Source organism: Engraulis encrasicolus, chromosome 3 (assembly GCF_034702125.1).
Source record: "Engraulis encrasicolus isolate BLACKSEA-1 chromosome 3, IST_EnEncr_1.0, whole genome shotgun sequence".
Lineage (NCBI taxonomy): Eukaryota > Metazoa > Chordata > Actinopteri > Clupeiformes > Engraulidae > Engraulis > Engraulis encrasicolus.
In genome coordinates, this window is record NC_085859.1 from 51,708,860 (window position 1) to 51,727,668 (window position 18,809).

At 43.9% G+C, this 18,809-nt stretch overlaps 1 protein-coding gene across 1 annotated transcript in view; it reads left to right on the forward strand.

Annotated features, from left to right (window-relative positions):
• The window catches only part of mapk4 (mitogen-activated protein kinase 4), a 39,516-nt gene that overhangs the window by 15,988 nt on the left and 4,719 nt on the right, over nt 1–18,809 (forward strand). The window contains exons 5-7 of the mRNA XM_063194565.1: nt 6,565–6,709; nt 9,729–9,890; nt 17,207–17,408. Coding sequence (XP_063050635.1) covers nt 6,565–6,709; nt 9,729–9,890; nt 17,207–17,408 — 509 coding nt within the window. The remainder of the gene's footprint in view (nt 1–6,564; nt 6,710–9,728; nt 9,891–17,206; nt 17,409–18,809) is intronic.

An 18,809-nucleotide genomic window follows, 5' to 3' on the forward strand; every position in this document is an offset into this window, starting at 1 on the left:
AGTCTCCTCTATGGATCAACCAGCAGGGCTGGACTGGTAATCTACCGTATCATACAGGTCATATTCCCTGTGTGCCGAAGCTGTTGTTTTTTGGTCTGTGTTTTTGTTGTTGTTGTTGTTTGTTTTGTTTTGTTGTATCTGTTTAGTTTTTTTTCCCCCCATAGAGAGCGGCCCAGCATTTAGACGTGGCGGCTCATTGGTCAAACTTTGATATTGACGATGGACTGATCCAATCATGATATTGTACAAAAACTGGTCTACGGCAAAAATGCCTGGGCCGTATTTGTGGTCCCATTTCAGCCCTGTCAACCTGTCATGATGCTGGTGATGCTATAGTGTTTTGTCTCTGGGATTCAGCCTAGCAGCAGGGATGGTGCCAGTGCCACCAGTGATGGTGTTTAAATATTACTCATCTGTACCATAGTAACCCCCAGAATCCCAGAATACAATATTAGACATTTTGTTGTGGCAGCAATACTAGCAGCAGTGATGGTGGTGGTGATGCCAGCAGTGGATTTTAAATTTGATAGTTGCTCGAGAGTAACCTCCAATATGTAGCTATATTATATCTCCAGCTATAATAGTGGGTGGTTAAATACACGAGGTTGCATGAGGTTGACTCTTTAAGCGACTGACAGGTATTGGTCCAGGCCCAGGGTATTGGTTACAACCCTGGAGCTGTGTAGGTGCTTTGCTCAGGGCCACCTCAGCCATGGAGTGAGGAAGGGAGTGGAGGGTGGGATTCGAACCTGCAACCCTCTGATCTAAAGCCCATCTCCTTAACCACTAGGCCACCGCTGCCCCACTATGATCAGTAGTAACAATGTTCAATAGTAAATATGTGAATAGGGCTGTAACGACCATACATTCAACGGACGATTCGGTTCGTAACACGATTTCTGACCCAGAGTTCGATGCACCCCACGATTTTTAAAATGTATCTTTTGGATGATCGTTTGTTGGTAAGGTTACAAAGGCAACTAATATATTTTTAAAGTTTATAAATATTAGTTTAAAGGGCTTTAAATATAAGTTTAAGTTAAAAAATTATAATGATATTGATTTGAAACTTAAAAGTACTACCACATCATATTGTGTGGTTGTTTTCTGGACTGAATGGCAACAGAATTTTATATCATCACGATATAGTACATCACGATTTCTGTGTAACACGACAGCCCTAGTTCAATAGTAAACATGTATCGATAGTAAATACCATATGTTCAATAGTAAGTGGTGGCGGATGGAGGTGATTAAATACAATATATTGATGGGCAGGCACTTCCAGGTGATGGTGGTTAAATATGATCCGATAAGGTTGTAGTAGTAGAGATGGTGCTAGTGATGGTGACGGCGGTGGGTAGCCCCTTAATGCAAGCCGTACCATCTGAGGCACACTGTAATAGTCATTGAAAGGTACCATAGTACTACTCTACTATGACATAACACAGGGCCATTAGTGATGCACTACGACTCGGTCACTGCCATTCTGGTAACAACACATTTATAATGCGGTGCTTTAACAGGTTAAATATGATACCTGATGGGTTGTCACCTCCAGGTGATAGTGATGATATAGGATGTGATGAGGCTGTTCGATAGTAACCTCCTCTATAGCAACCAGGCTGCAGTACTAGATTGCAGCAGGAGCTGTGAGCTTCTGCAGAGCACACGTGTCCTGGAGATCAATGCCCTCAGTGACAAGCCTGCTGTCACACCTAGCATGGCGCGGTGTCACCTCTTCAAACAGTCTGTGTGTGTGTGTGTGTCTGTGTGTGTGTGTGTGTGTGTGTGTGTGTGTGTGTGTGTGTGTGTGTGTGTGTGTGTGTGTGTGTGTGTGTGTGTCTGTGTGTCTGTGTGTGTCTGTGTGTGTGTGAACCGAGTGCGAGCTCTAGAGTAAATACTGCTCAGAGTGCTGCTCAAACTGCCAGGAGACAACACAGCTACAAACAATCTTTTGCCATAAATGCGCGCTGTGTTGAACAGTCACCATCGCTTCCGTTGTAAGATGACACCGTGTAAGGCGAGGAAGATCCTTTCTATTGCACATTTCATGCATAAAGGCAATTTAATGTGCTGAACAAATATGTTTGAAAGCCCTCTGATGCCGTTCAAAGGACCCTCTGTCTCTTTTGTGTGTTGAAGACATATTACAAAACCGGTAGGCTACCATTCACATACTGACATCAAATGCTGCGGATGAAAGGGACATGCCGTTCAAAGTTACAGTCTTCAATCTGAAGGTGTCCAGCAGCATATACATATATATCATACAGGGTTTCCCGCAAAACATTTGTTAGTCAAGGTTAGGGGTGTAAATCATAGCCTTCATGACGATACGATACGGTATCGATTTCTTAAATCAGGGATTTTTTTTTTCGATACTTAAGAATTCCCCACGCAATTCGGTTCGATTCAATTTTTTCCAATTACTTTTCCACTACTATTGTGTTATGGAGCTAGGGCATTGCACAGGGGCCAGCGATTTGATTCTTTTCGATTCTTAAGAATGCCCCACGATACGATGCGATTCGATTAAATCGCCGGCCGATACTTCCGATACATCGATACATTTTGATTTTATTTACATCCCTAGTCAAGGTGCTGTGGGGTAAGCCAGTGTAAGATATATTCAATGATGATCATCGGAAAGGCCATGTTCTGCACTGCCACATGAATATTATTTAAAAACTGCCAGAAGGAAATAGCTCTACGTGTTTTTTTTCTGGTGTAGCAACTTTAGAAATTACATTCACAATACAACATTTTAATCTTTTCAGGGGATCTGGTCAAGGTGGTAGGTGTTATCATGGTGGGTGCGCTGACTGTAATAGTGCTGGGGGAAACCCTGTCATATATACAGCGAAGGATTACTCTCCAACAGTGTGGACATGAAGGCTGGAGTGGGCGTGCGGATGTGTACAAGGTCTTGAACTGTGTATTCAGTTGTCCTTGCACACCCACAGTCTGCCTGCGTGTGTGTTTATGCCATACAAATGAGACACTGTACAGCCTGTTAAACACTGCACAGGATAAAATAGAGATGTGTGCCAGTCATTATGTTTACTACATGATATTTTTAATTCCGAATTGATAATTTAGAATTAAATAGTTTGTTCCGTCGAGTTTACTTTGATCTTTCCTTTAATTCCGAATGCAGAGGTGCTTTCATGGCATTTTCAAAGCGAAATAAAGCTTTATTCAGAATTAAAGTCAGTTAATTCCTAATTAAATGTCTAATGTAAACGTAGCAATTGTTTCAATGGGACTCCACTTACAGCCTGCTCAACCCTGCGCAGAGATGCTTGTTCCATTTCTAAGTTCTATTTCTAACAAGGGTTGCAGCTGCGATGTAATGGTTAGGGGCTGTAGTAGACCACAGGGTTGCAGGTTCAATCCCCACCCTTACCAATCCCTTCCTCCCTCCTTGACTGAAGTGCCCTTAACCCCTTAGCGCAGCACTATGGCTCTCTGTAATGTCACAGCAATGTTGTTATGATGTAGTTATGCATTTTCAGCAAGTGAATAGGGTCGCCGGCGACCCTTGCTGCAATAAGAGGCTACGCAAGGCACCCCACTATGCTCCAGGGACTGTAACCAATACCCTGGAATATCTACTGTCTAAGTCGATTTAGATTACGTTAAGTGTCAGCTAAGTGTAATGTAGTGTAATGAAATGTAAGTTGCAGCACTGACCATGCGTGGGGGCCCCTCCCGGGCACAATCCCAGACAATTTCCGACAAAACTCAGACAAAACTCTTTGGTGTGGAAAGACTAATCTGTTTTCATGCACAGCACACTAACCTTTCCGTAAAGAGCACGGATGCATTCTGACAAGTCCGCCCACACCCCCGTGTACACAGAACAGACAACCTCACCGTGAAAGGGCTGTCAGACATGGGAAGAGGCGACATGGTTGAAGCAGGAATTGGAAATGGTACCACAAAACAGAACCCAATATTGGATGCATTGTAGGAAAAACGAATGGAATGTGTAGCAACAATACACCGACTGTATATGATACACCAGACAGGCAAATCATTTTTATAGATCAGCTGATGTTTGGGTTGGTCAATCATGCCATAATCAGAGTTTTATTTTGTTTTGTCATGATGCATCACCTTGAAAAGTAGTCTGATGCAGAGAGAGAGAGAGAGAGAGAGAGGGAGAGAGAGAGAGAGAGAGAGAGAGAGAGAGAGAGAGAGAGAGAGAGAATACAATCTAGCACAATAGATGGGGCACCACAGGAAGCTGCGTAGTGGCATGTGATGGGTGTTTGTGCCAGCTCACCTCCCCTCGCCTCCCCCGCTGAGACTGCCGAGCTAGAGGCCACAAATAATTTATCACCTGAACTCGTGGAGCGTGGGAAGAGAAGAGAAGAGAAGAGAAGAGAAGAGAAGAGAAGAGAAGAGAAGGAGTGGAAAAGACATTTGTAAGAGAGGGAGAGGGTGAGAGAGGGAGAGATATGAGGTATATAAGATAGATAGTGAAGGACATAAAAAAAGCTGAGAGGATACGTACATGGGGGGCAGAGCAGCTTGGCAAAACCCAGCTCCATCATACTTTATTTTATTTTCAAGCACACAACGTCTGGCTTTCCTTTCCAATGACCCTGCTGTGTGTCTTCACAGGTGGTATCTTATACCGAACGAATCAGCAAAGAGAGGGAGTGATGACGTTGGTGGTGTGCTACATTTGAAACGAAGTGTTGGAGCAGCTGCGGGCCTGTTATGTAAGAAGACAGGCTGATTGCTACGTCACAATGCCATGTTAGCAGCTGGGTAACGGTGAATTCAATCATGTCAAATAGGGCTGCACAATATATCGAAAATGTATCAAAATAGCGATATCAAGTGGGGCGATATACGTATCGCGAAAATAACTTAATTATCGCTAACAAGTAAAACATTTCTGTGCAGTCCAATCACTAGCTGAATATCAACAAATGCGCAAGAAGCCAAAGCCACGACTCCCGCACAGACCGACAATTTAGTGACAAGAAAAACACTTGGCTATATTTCTGAATATCGTTTAAATATCGTTATCGAGGTATTGCATGCTGTTACCGCGTATCTAATTTTTTTTCTGATATCGTCCAGCCCTAATTTCAAACTTTACTGCGCACTCCACACTCCGCACTGCATTCCTCAAAATGGCCAGACCTATAAAATGAGGGGATGGGTTAACCGGACTAGACAAGTACGTGTGTGTGTGTGTGTGTGTGTGTGTGTGTGTGTGTGTGTGTGTGTGTGTGTGTGTGTGTGTGTGTGTGTGTGCGCGTACGTGCGTGGGGGGCCTGATGTAAGTGAGGGGGGTGGTGTCAATGTTTTGTGGGGGTGCTCAAGCCTGGTGTGGGGGGGGGGTATCTCTCAGCTGTCTCATGAAACATTGAGCAAGTGCGCCATGTGCTCGATCAGTCATTGCCAGGCAGAGGGTGGATTAAGAGGGCACACTGATGATAACTCCCGTCTACTCTAACTGTACCCCACACACAGATACTGACACAGACAGGCTGACACCCATTCTCTCCCCCCTTCTCCACCCCACACACTGATACACTCCTCTCCTCCACCCCACACGCCGACGCGACACTGACAGGCTCAACCCACGGGCCAGCCAGCCGTCTGCTTGACTGCCTGCCTGCCTGCCTGCCTGCGCCCTTGCTGTCTGTCACTACACAGGACGTGTCCTTTTCTCTCCCTTGTCTCAAATCAGATAAGTGCAGCAACCCCCCGACGGCTCCTTACGCGGACACGTGCAGCGCTTTTGACAAAATGGTGACCAGTGTAGAATAAATAAAGTGAGAGAGTGAAAAAAAAGGGTTAAAGGGAGGCGAAAGAGAGAAGGGGGTTAAAAAAAGACTGAAAGAGAGAGGTTTTTTTTACCTTTTGAAGCCTTGCCTTGTCAGTCAACATAGTGGAATCTCTCACACACACTTCCAAAAGCATTGATTTCCAAAAATAAAATGTCACACCTTTCTTTCGTCTCTGCCGTGGGCAAGTAGCAGAGGAATATCTCGCTGTCAAGAGAGTTTTTTTGATCATTCCTCATGCCTTCATCTCACAAGCTTTTTCATCCCTCTTTTTAAATTAACTTTCGCTCTCTCCCTCCCACCTTCCCTCTCCCTCCCACCTTCTATCTCTCTCTCTCTTGCTCTGTTGGTCTTGCTTTTTCGCTCACCCTCTCTCACTATCACTATCTCTATCTCTAACTCTATCTATCCCTCTATTTCTCTTTTCGTTCGTTCTTTGTTTTTTTCATTCTGTCTTTCTGTCTGTCTTTCTGTCTGTCTTTCTGTCTGTCTGTCTTTCTTTCTTTCTTTCTTTCTTTCTTTCTTTCTTTCTTTCTTTCTTTCTTTCTTTCTTTCTTTCTTTCTTTCTTTCTTTCTTTCTTCCCTCCCCCTCCCCCTCCCCCTCTCCTTCTCTACTGTTCTCTTCTCTTCTCTTCTCTTCTCTTCTCTTCTCTTCTCTTCTCTTCTCTTCTCTTCTCTTCTCTTCTCTTCTCTTCTCTTCTCTTCTCTTCTCTTCTCTTCTCTTCTCTTCTCTCCATCTCTCCCTCCTCAGGGGTACCTGTCGGAGGGCATGGTGACGAAGTGGTACCGCTCTCCCCGCCTGCTCCTCTCGCCCAACAACTACACCAAGGCCATTGACATGTGGGCAGCCGGCTGCATACTGGCCGAGATGCTCTCCGGACGGATGCTCTTCGCAGGTAAGAGAGGCTCTCTCTGGGCAAACGCTCGCCGCAGCCGACATGATTCAATAAAGCAGAAACAGCTGTGGCTTAATGGGTTGGGAGTTGGTTTTGGGCTGAGTGTTCTAGGAAGAAGGATGGGTCTGTACCCTTATCCATGGGGTGATGTGGCCTTGAACAATGCATCTAAGCATGGAGACAAGAAAGATATCCTCCACGCTCCTGCACTTCACAATCTGGTGCGTCACGGGAAAGGACTACAGTAGTACGGTAGTTGCAGACAAAGACGAAAGTCACCAGAGCATCTTCAGATGTGGATATTTTGCTGTTTTATTTGGCAAGTGCCAAGACTAACGTTTCACCGTTCTCACGTCTTCTTCAGAGTCAATATGGTAAACCTGGGTAGGTGGTGCTTAAAGAAAACTCTCCATGGACACCTGAGAGGTGCGTGACCTAGATCACGGTGACTCTCTTCTTTGTCGTCATCTAAGCATGTGTCACAGTGCCTGTGCCCTAAAGGCCCATTGATACCCCACGTACTGGCAGGGATGCTCTGTGGGCGAATGGTCTTCGCAGGTAATACATGACTCAATAAAGCCCAGACAGCTGTGGCCTAATGTGTAGGGAATTGGTTTTTGAATCTGTGTAGGAAGAATAAGTAGTCCCCTGTAGACTTGAACATGACATCTAATTTAAACCCATGTGGCAGGGGCTGTATCCTGTTCCTAGAGGTCCATTCCCACACTACATGTGGAATGTTTCACACACACTAACTGGGGGGATAATGGGTCAGTTGTCCCAGGGACAGAGGGGGCCCAAGTTTGTTCATATGTATTGGGTGAGGGGGTCCTTTCAGATGACTTTGTCCTGGGCCCGGCCAAACTCTCACTGTTAATTCAGATAAAGGGTCTGTGTAATGTACAGCAAGTGTAATGCATAGAAACTCAAACTTTACACGTCTGTGAGGGGAGGCTCAGCAGTGCTGTATGTATTGTGCAATAGTGTTACATTACAGTGCTATTACAAGCACATGTTCTCCAAGCCAAGATGCCCTCTTGGCCGACTGGCTTGCATCCCGGCTTGCATTCTGCATCCAGATGCTCCCTATAGCTGAAGGCTGTTTGCAGGTAGAGAGAGAGAGAGAGAGACAGAGAGACAGACAGACAGACAGATAGACAGAGAGAGAGACAGAGAGAGAGGGGGAGGGAGGGAGGGGAAGGGAGAGAGAGAGAGAGAGAGAGAGAGAGAGAGAGAGAGAGAGAGAGAGAGAGAGAGAGAGAGAGGAGAAGAAGAAGAAGTAACAAGAGTTGATGATGCCCTACAGAAAGATGTGGGATGAGATTTGTGTGGTGGGCTGGATGATGTGATTCAGACTCAGTGGCCCCCAGGTCAGCATCCGCATCTCTCTCTCTCTCTCTCTCTCTCTCTCTCTCTCTCTCTCTCTCTCTCTCTCTCTCTCTCTCTCTCTCTCTCTCTCTCTCTCTCTCTCTCTCTCCCCGGCCGTATGCCTCTCTCTTGCTCTGTGGGAGTGATAAAGTCATGCAGGAAGGCTCTGGGAGAGCATGGTGATTTGTTTTCTTACACACACTGTTCTTCTACAAATGCATGTGGGTTCCTTTCCTTTGTTTTTTGAGCCACAGCCCTCTTTATTTGCTTGAAATAAAATAGGGATAACAACACAAGATTGGAAAAAATAATGTGTGCAAGCTGTAAGAGAGGATAATTAATATACTTGCAAAATAAACAAACACATTAATCTATTTAGTTCACTTTCAAAGTAATTTTAGAGAGGGCAAGTAATAAAGAAAATGATTGAAAAATGACAGTCGATTAAACAGAAACAATAACAAATCTTTATAATTGTTGATTAATTGCAATGAGTCTGCGACTGTTGTTTTCTCATATAAGGCTCAGTACATTTGGCTTTGTGTTTAAATGTGTTTGTGTCTACCTGTCTTTCTGTTGGGTTGTCTGCATGTATCTCTGTGGAAAACTTGCAGGTTGTGTGGTTTATTTTTTGTGCGTGCGTGCGTGCGTGCGTGCGTGCGTGCGTGCGTGGTGGTCTTCCCTGTTCCATTTCCGTCTGTGTGCTTCTGTGTGTTCTGTTTGTGTGTGTGTGTGTGTATGTCTCATTCTCTGTATTTAAATTGCTGATTGTCTGCTCTGTCCATTTGTCTCAATCTGTGTCTCTGTCACTGTGTGTGTGTGTGTGTGTGTGTGTGTGTGTGTGTGTGTGTGTGTGTGTGTGTGTGTGTGTGTGTGTGTGTGTGTGTGTGTGTGTGTGTGTGTGTGTGTGTGTGTGTGTGTGTGCGTGCTTGCGTGCTTGCGTGTGTGCGTGCTTGCGTGCTTGCGTGTGTGCGTGCACGAATGTCTACTATCACTACATATACATACAGTGATAGTAGATATTAGTGCATGCACACAAACACACAGCGGTTTACCGTTCATAATTTATTGTACTCGGGCGCTACTAGCCAAATTGGCGCTTAATTTTTTCTACTTGCCAAAATTAAATTTCCCCTGCATTTGGCGGGTTCGCGGGTGTTAATTTAGAGCCCTGTATGTATGTACTGTGTGTATGTGGCACTTAACCTCACTTGCATCAGGGACTGTATTCAGTAAATAACTGTAAGTCACTTCGGGTGTGTGTGTGTGTGTGTGTGTGTGTGTGTGTGTGTGTGTGTGTGTGTGTGTGTGTGTGTGTGTGTGTGTGTGTGTGTGTGTGTGTGTGTGTGTGTGTGTGTGTGTGTGTGTGTGTGTGTGTGTGTGTGTGTGTGTGTGTGTGTGCATGCGTGCGTGTGCGCATGTGGTTGTCTACACTGTCCTTTCTCTCTCTGTTTCCCTATTTGTGTATACAAGAAAATTGCTGCTTGTCTAACCTGCTCTGTCCTTGTCTCTCTGTCTGTCTGTCTATGCTATTTGTCTCTCTCTCTCCCTCTCCCTCTCCCTCTCCCTCTCCCCCTCTCCTTCTCTCTCTCTCTCTCTCTCTCTCTCTCTCTCTCTCTCTCTCTCTCGCTCCCTCTCTCTCTCTTCTTAGGAGCGCATGAGCTGGAGCAGATGCAGTTGATCCTGGAGACGGTGCCGGTGGTGCGTGAGGAGGACAGGCAGGAGCTACAGCAGGTCATGCCCTCCTGCGTCAGCCACGGATGGAGGGTCAAGAGGTCACTGGCGGAGCTGATGCCGGAGGTCGACACTGAAGGTCAGTCACGGAGGGAGCGATGTCACAGGTGGGAGGTGCAGGCTGGACTGGGACCAAAAATAGGGACCGGCCTCTCCAGCCAACACCGGTCAGCCAGGTATTGAGAGAGACAATGAAGACATTTTAAGACAACATCTATTACGAGCTATTTTGACCACAACAGTCAAAATGAATATTGAAATTTGACTCTGAGCGGTCAATTGCAGTTCTATGAGGACGGATGCCACTACTTTTAGGGGAGGACCAGGCCAAAATAATCAACAGTCCACCGGGCAAATGCCTTGTATGCTTTATGGCCAGTCCAGCCATGGTTGGTTTGGTGGGCATATGTGTAGCCATGTTCTTCTGTCTGATTTTCTCCTGGCGTCCATTACAACATCAACGACAATATACAATAGAAATAGGCAGCGTCCTATTCTCGTTTTCTGAACGATAGTGTCTGAAACATTTTCTCCATGGCATCATCAACAATAGCACCGTGCTAATAATAACAGAGGTGTGGGGATGGGGATATAAATAGCCAACCAAGGGCCGATACTAAGAAGCTGGCTCAGAAGTAAACCTGGTTAAGTTAAGAGGTAAATAATCTAATAGAAGAGGCTCTTCTATTAGATGATTTACCTCTTAAGTTAACCAGGTTTACTACTGAACTAGTATAGGCCCCAGGGGGTCTTGTTCCATCAACAACCATAATAACATCAATAATACATGTAATAGGCGAAGAGGATCGTGGTATTTCCATACCATGCCAGTGAGCTTCTGCCAGAGGTGGACAATAAGGTCATGGAGGGAGGGAGGTCACAGGTGTGGAGAGGAATACAAATAGCCACCAGAGAGGCAACACAGTGTCTGAGACACTTTAGAGCAGGGCTATTCAATTAGCGGCCCGCGGGCCAGATGCAGCCCGGACGCGGGCCAGATCCGGCGACCAGCCGCAATAGTGAAACGCCTTAGGGAAGTCTCCAGAACAAATTAACATTATAAACCCTCGTGGAAACTAGTTAGTTTGTCTCCCTTTCCAACAGTTAGTCTAGTCTTTAATAGTTTTGCAGTCTCAATATGCCAGTTCGTGGACTATGCCTACAAAAAATAGCCTATTTTCAATTAGGCTGCGTCGTTGGAAGAGGTGCCGTTGCGCAACACACAATGCGCGGCACACGCTCGCGTGCCAATGCTGCATTGTGCAAGGTGCCTGCGTTTGAGATGTGTCTGAAATAAGTTGAAAAACAATCTCCCACCTGCAGCAATGAGACTGAGGTAGCACTATAGGTCTGTGCTTCTTGGAAGAGTTGCCGACTGAAAAAATGAGCAACTATTTATGGAGCAAATAACGGAGATGTGACGTTTGACAACACAGTTCATGCAACACGGAGGCGAGGCGGCATCTAGAAGTTATGTTCTTAAAATAAATGAAATCTACTAAGTCTGACAAAACGACACGTCAGTGCTGATGAACATTGCACAACACGGCTGTGCATTTGAACTGTGCACGTAGCCTAAATGTCCGTATCCACCTGAAAGAAAGAGGTGTGTGACCGTCAAGTAGGCGGGGAGTGCAGACAAGACCATGGGGCATGTGGAGAGAGGGAGAAGACGTTTAAGTAGGCCTATTTTATTAGCTGCATTGGAAGGTGTGGATGACAATTGCAGCATTGACTGGTTTTAAAGTGAAGCTGCAACGGGCGAGTTATGCTCTCTTTTGAGCCTCAACGCAGTTAGTCAAAGCAGTTAGTTTTTTGTTCCATTCTAGGTCTGCGCTATCCGTATCCCGCAACGGTAGTTGCAGCGACAGGATTGCCAAACTGCCTTCAATACAAGGAGTAAACTAGACGTGTCTGTTGTTTTGTAGCCACACAGACCCGACGAAAATGAAAAGGAAATATTTAATATTTATGTCACGTGCATTTTTGATCGCACTACCAGCCAGCGCGGTAGTTTGGAACAAAGAAGTGGATCAACGCTTAAAGAGAGGGGGGAAATATTAGAGGCGCATCAGAACGCATCTTCTTAACTTCGACTTCTCAACTCACTTCAATGTTACTTCAACAACGTGTGTCTGGCAGTAGGCTGGTGTTCATATGGCTACAGAAATATGGTCACTCATGCACGTAACGTCCGTTCTCAGGATGTGGTCACTAATTAATGATTTCAAGATCGCTTGCCGTTTATACAACCGCAAACATCCCCTGTTCTGTATTTGTTTTCCGTGATTCTTCTCTGGTGGTGATTTACAGAAACAATTAGTTTTCCATATCCACTTAGTTTTCCATATTCACACAGCTATCTGTTTTATAGTTTGTGAGGTCAGATAACATTAGTCATTGAACTACTGCAATATATTGTGTCCAAAATATTACAATACAGAATTGTGCTAATTGTATTGCACAGAGTATTTTTTAAACTTATTATTACATTTATTTAAACAGGAACATCCCATTGAGTTACCTCTTTTTCCAGGGAGTGTATGATAGTCACCCCTGCAGATAAGTGCTGTAGCACTGCAGTTTTGATATTGCATGGACAACAAATGATTCTTTTTCTTGTGAATCTCTGCTCTGCTTGATGCTCAATGTTAGGATTAAAGCTAGGTTTTAAAAATCTAGAAAAAGTTATTTTACCACCTAGGCCTAGTGACCGGCGGCGGCCGCTGTCATGTGCGGCCCACCTCCACCTCTTGGTTTCAAAATGTGGCCCACTTGAAAAACTAATTGAATAGCCCTGCTTTAGAGAGTGGATGCACACGTTATATTAGTGTTTCTCAGCGGGGGAGGTACAGCCCCCCAGGGGCTTTGAGGAGCCCTTACGGGGGCGTTGAGAAGAATACAGTTGAGAGGGGGCGGTGCTTAGTTGTCATTGGGAGCATTATTCCATTAAACATTTTTTAATAGTAAGGGGGGCTAAGGATGAGGTTCAGGGGGTGTTTGTTCAAATAAGGTTGAGAACCACTGCGTTATATAATATCTTCACAAGTTCTAAACAATATTGTCAGACAGTGGAAGCTGTCGCTGCACTTTTGCTCATGTTATATTACTGTATGTAAGTACAATTCCGGGGATTGCTTAGGCCAGTGGTTTTCAAATTGGGCAGGTTTTCCGCTGGTTTTGCGCAGCCAGGGGAAAACAAAAATTGAGAACCCATGTATAGCAGTTGTATTAAAAATAGCATAATCTAACTTGGCTACCGAACATTGAAAAGTAGCCCTCAATTGGCAACACTTGTTCTGGTTGACTACCTAGGCCCAGCAGCTAACGAATTAGTCCTCACAGCAAGTATTGGTTGTTCTACAGCAGAGTTCTAAAATTCAAAAAAATGGTCAGTTACTCTTCAGTGTTCCATGCCTCCCTTAATTAGCCACACCTGTTCTGGGTCTGGGTAGGCTACTGACAGTTAATGTTGTGCAGTAAAAAGTACACCAAAATAAACCAAAATATCAATATTCCCATTAGTTAAGAACTGCATTATAATAATCTGTTGCATCTCTGAACATTACTTCTGTTGGCAAGTTATTAGGCCTATTTATATTCCAGTGGGGCACTGACTTCTTAGTCAGTGCTCCACTGGAATATATAAAATAATAACAGACCTAGACTATGATCGTGAAAAGGGATGCAAAGAAAAATAGTGTGGCATGACCCATGTAAGGAAGGCCTTCAATATACGGACGACAGGCTATGTGGGGGGCCTTGCCATGGTAAAGTTTGGGAACCCTTGGCTTAGGCTTCTGAGAGGTTTTTCTTTCACTCCTTTTTCCATCAGTAACAACAGCTTGGCTTCTGGAAGGCTTTCTAAGACAAAGGAAAATACATGCCCTGTGCCTCTAGTGACAAATTGGTGCAACCACTGTAAGACCAGGCATGAATTTAAGGGAAGAAAATCTGGTGCCACACGGATGTCTACATATCCTTTATTTTCAGTGTATTAGACTAATGCTTCTACACAGACTATGATCAGGATTCTTTGTCGAAACATTACTCTAATGCTTTCTAAGACACTTTTGCCATCAATAATACTGCCTTACAAAGGCAAAGACCAGTATCTACATATGTTGTCAAAACTGAGTCTAGCCTGAAAATATCTTCCTTACACCTACCTACTGTATATTTGTGACAAAGCCTTATGGTCGAAATGTGTCTGGATTTAAAGATATTGCTATCAAATTTGCAGTAACTACAATATTCAACCTAATACCAATTCTTTGAAGGCCTTTTTTTCTCAGTTTCACTGTTGGCGTAGTTACTGCACTTTGCCTTTGTAGGTCAATAGCAATAGTAATAGAGTATCATACCATAGTGATCCACAGTGAGCTGCTGGTTGAGGTTGACACAGAAGGTCAGTGAGAGGGGGAGGGGGGTCACAGGTGTAGAGGGGACTATAAATAGCACCCCTCAGAGAGGGAGAGTGCATAGCCAAAATCATTTTTCACAGAGAGTGGAGGAAGGTTGATCTGCATACTGTACTTTAGCTCTAAAAATTAAGCGTGTAGGAAATTATTATGCCTGCTGAAGATCCATTGGATTGAACTACTGCAAGTTTTTTTTTTTCAAATTGTTTAATTTTGGGGGGCAGAAGTGCGGTATGACCAGCCTTCCTCCAGATAATATAATCTCCAGAGCGACAAGGCAGTGTCTGAGACACATTCTGCTATGTATTTGAGATTCATTTTTCAGAACATTCACCACAACAATGTTATCAACAACAGTAGAGCGTCATTGTATTACACACAATTGTTGTTAGTGTGCCACAGTAAACTGCAGTGGGAGGTGGACCAGGAGAGTAGGCTATTCCAAGAACAATGTTAAGTGATAAACCTGGCTAAGTTAACCTATAGGAAGTGGTAAGCCTGCTAATAGAGAGTCCACAGGTGCCATTTAGCTAAGACAACGAGGACTCCAGGCTCTTGAGCATTTACCACTGCCTCAATGGTAATTTAATAACCTGGTTCACTAATTAACCAGGTTCTTGGAATACTTTGTCTTTTTTATTATCAACAAAAATAGTATCAATAACAATAGAGGATATTTGTATTTACATACAATGCATGCGCTCAATAATCACAATAGCAGTGAGGGAGGGAGGTCACTGGTGTTGAGGGTTATAAATGTCCACAGTTTTCTGAAAGAGCATGCCTGAGTCTCCTGTTTTCACTCAGCGGTGTCCAGTAAATGATCATCAACAGCAATATAATGCAGCTTCTCTGCATGCCACATTTTGCATAATGCATGTCTTGAAGCACTTTTCCAGCAATAGCAATATCAATAGAGGTGTGGGGGGATGTGTCCTTTTCCCATCAACAACCGCAATAATATCAATAATCATGAATGATTATTGTATTTACGCACAATGTTAGTGTTCCATATTGAGTTGCTGCCATAGGTGGACACAGCAGGTGATTTGAAGGTCAATATTGGTGGGATAAAAATAGCACCGCTTTCGGTTTTCTGAAAGAACATGCCGGAGACACTCTCCTGGTTTCACGCCAGTGCAGTGTCCAGAACATCATCAACACCAATTAGATTAATTTACAAAAATAGCTGCTCATTCTTAATGCCTAGCTTCCATGATGTCATGTGTGAAAAAGGGGTGACACCACCAGTATATTTCTTAGTATATTTCTTAGTATATTATTTTCACCGTCTGTGGCGACCACTTCCACTTAGTTATGCCTGGTTACAGCTCCATGTTATCTGCCGCAGCATTTTCAAAACAATCAACACGTTGTAGATATGTGGGAGCAAGGGCCATCACTTGAAAAAGGACTGCTGTCTATGCTTACGGACTAGGGGGACAATAGAAAAGGTGGCCTCAGCTAACATTCGAGTCATACATGCAGTTTGGTTTAATAATGTATGCATCTACAAACGGATCAACAAGCACATGTGTCACACAAATCTTGTGTTTCACACAAATCTTTCGACAGTTGTTGCCTAGGCTGCCCACCTGGATAACAGACATTCTGTGCCAGAAATAGCCTATTATATGGCACAAAATCACCTCAAGCATTGTGTTAATCTTCTAGACCATTATGGCTGGCCATTAGAAGCAGTCATGTCAAGAAAGTAACTTTTACACTATATATTTATTTCCGTCATTAAATCAACCTTAGGGCACAGTAAATCAGGGAAATCAAAAGACATGCAGTATATAGCAAGAAGTTCACTTTCTTAACCCAGTTTTAGATCCTGTCCAGCACACTACAACAACAAAACTAAGAACACGTTGCATTTATACACAGCACCTTTGCAGACAGCCATAGTGCTTTATAGGGAAGCGCCCGGCCCTTCTCTTGCTTTACTAACCGCCACCAGCAGCCCACAGCATCCATCCCGGTGATGCATGGCAGACATTTTGTGCCAGACAACTTGCCCATTTTAAGGAGGCCACATTCCACGAGTAGCAGAGTAGAGAACAGATACTTTAGTCGTCCTGAAGGAAATTTAAGGTGCGTGGCAGCAGCATATACATCATATGGTCCTATAGCCTGAGAGGGGACACGGTGTAAGAGGGAAAAGACAAGGGCGTACATGCCTTCTAAAAGGATCAGTATGCAGCCGAGCATGCTGCCGCAAGATGATTGAAGCACATGTTAGTTTTTAGTACCATGACCAGACATGCATTGGAAATCCAGTTAGGGAGGCAATTCAATTTTAGCTGCATTAAAGAAGGCATCCAGGAGCATGCCAATAATATACAGTATGTTATGTTCCCCTTTCAGCATTCATTTTCATCATAAAAGTATGAATAAAATATGAGCAAAAGAACAAAAAAACGAAATATTAAATTGTGTTCTCTGACATAGTGTCAAATACTTTGGAGAGTCACATTGGCTATTGTTTAAGTTCCTTTAGCGTTAAAATGAAAAATGTTGTTGGTTGTTTTTGAATGCGTTCTGTCAAACTCCATACCTTACAATAGCACTTTAGCATAAAGAGTTGAATTGAACTAAACCAGTAATATGTGCCTTTAAATCATCAATGCATGTCATCTTAAATGTCTGTCCATTAAAGAAGTCCACTCGCGCAGCATTGGAGTAGACCATGACCATGTTCCTTTAAATCTCATGTCATCTTATCAGTCTGTGCATTACTGAAAGTAGTCCATCCATCTATGTTTTTTTAACTTTACTTTATTGCCCTCATCAAACCTGGCAGGCAACGCAAACACAGATATACCTTCAATACAAACTGTGACACCCTTACTCTCCCATATGAGGGGACAAAACAACCAACAGAAAAAAAACAAGCAAATAAAAAAGGTCATCTGGTCATTAAAGATCATTCAACGAATCAGATGCTTTGTGCTTGAACATCTCCCTGCAGCCATCCACTTCCTGGAGCAGATCTTGACCTTTAACCCCATGGACCGTCTGACGGCGGAGGCGGCGCTGGCTCAGTCGTACCTGCGGCAGTACTCGTGCCCCGAGGACGAGCCCACCTCACAGCAGCCCTTCCGCATCGAGGACGAGCTGGACGACAAGATGGTCACCGAGCACAGCCCTGACCGCTCACTGCAGTGGCACAGGTAACCATGCATCTATCCAGCTTATTAACCACGGTTACAAGTGCGCCGCCATTACTGTTTGGGTAGCAGTTGGTTATGCTAAACCATTCAGAAGGTGCGGTGCTATGGACAGCCTAAGCGGTACCAGCTGACCGGAAATACTGTGGTAGCAGGAAAGTGTTGAAATGGGCAAGGGCTTGGAGAGAGTCATAAATTATAGTTCATTTTCACAAACCACAAGTAAATACAACTTTCAATTAAAGTGTCAAGACACAGTCTTGTCTTGTTATCAGGGCGGCTGACAGCTTTCACCATGCCCAGGACAAAATCAACTAAAAGGGCCCCCGACCTAACACATATAATGTATGAGGACTTATTTCTGGGCCCCGGACAACTGAACCCTTTGCCCCTTTGCCCACCTCACCCCAATTCTAGGCCCCTTTCTTCCTGGGCCATATGTAAATACAATATGTTGTTACCAGAATATCAATGTCCAAGTCTTACTGTACTGTGTTACTAAAGACTGTGTTATTCCGTAGTTATGTACTATATAGCCTAGTACTTTTTTTCAAAGAATCATTTCGTGTTCCAGTGGCAGAATAGTACACATTTACATAAGCTACAGAATGTCATAAGCTAAAGTTACATGACATAACCTATTTCTGAAGACTTCATTTTTAAGTCATAAAATATTCCTTTCTTGGCCCCTCAGTGGCAAAATATACATTGTTACGGCATAAAGGTATGATTGATCATACTCTCCCTGCTGCTTTTTCAAAGAAAGTGATATAACATTAATTCTAGACAGTAGTCATAGAAGCACGGGTAATGCACGAAAAAGTCAAAAGGGGAAAAAAGGATAGTCAGACTCTTGATATAGCAACACAGTTAGTGCACAAAAAAATCAAAATGAAAAAGTGACACTGTCAGAACTGATATAGCAATGCAGATAATGCACAAAAAAATTGGACATAAATCATAAAATCAAAGCCCTATCAGTGTACCGATTAGACTACTACACCCTGAGCTAGCATTATGTACACTGCCCAATCTCATTAGTGCTGTGTTTTGATTCAAAGATAACACTAATGAGCAGAAGGCCCAACACTAGCATGGAATAGTGAGGAGGGAACATGCACTAAAACAGCAGAAGACACCCTCTATCTCTCTGATCTTACAGCAGCTACACAAAGCCATAACTGGGCATATATTCCCCTGGAAAAATAATTGGTGCCAGGTTTGTGAACACATCTCTCTGATAGACTGTGCACTTTCTCTCTGTAGTGCTATCTCTCTCTCCTTCTGTCTGTTGTGAACTCTCTCTCTCTCTCTCTCTCTCTCTCTCTCTCTCTCTCTCTCTCTCTCTCTCTCTCTCTCTCTCTCTCTCTCTCTCTCTCTCTCGCTCTCGGGGTGATGGAAATA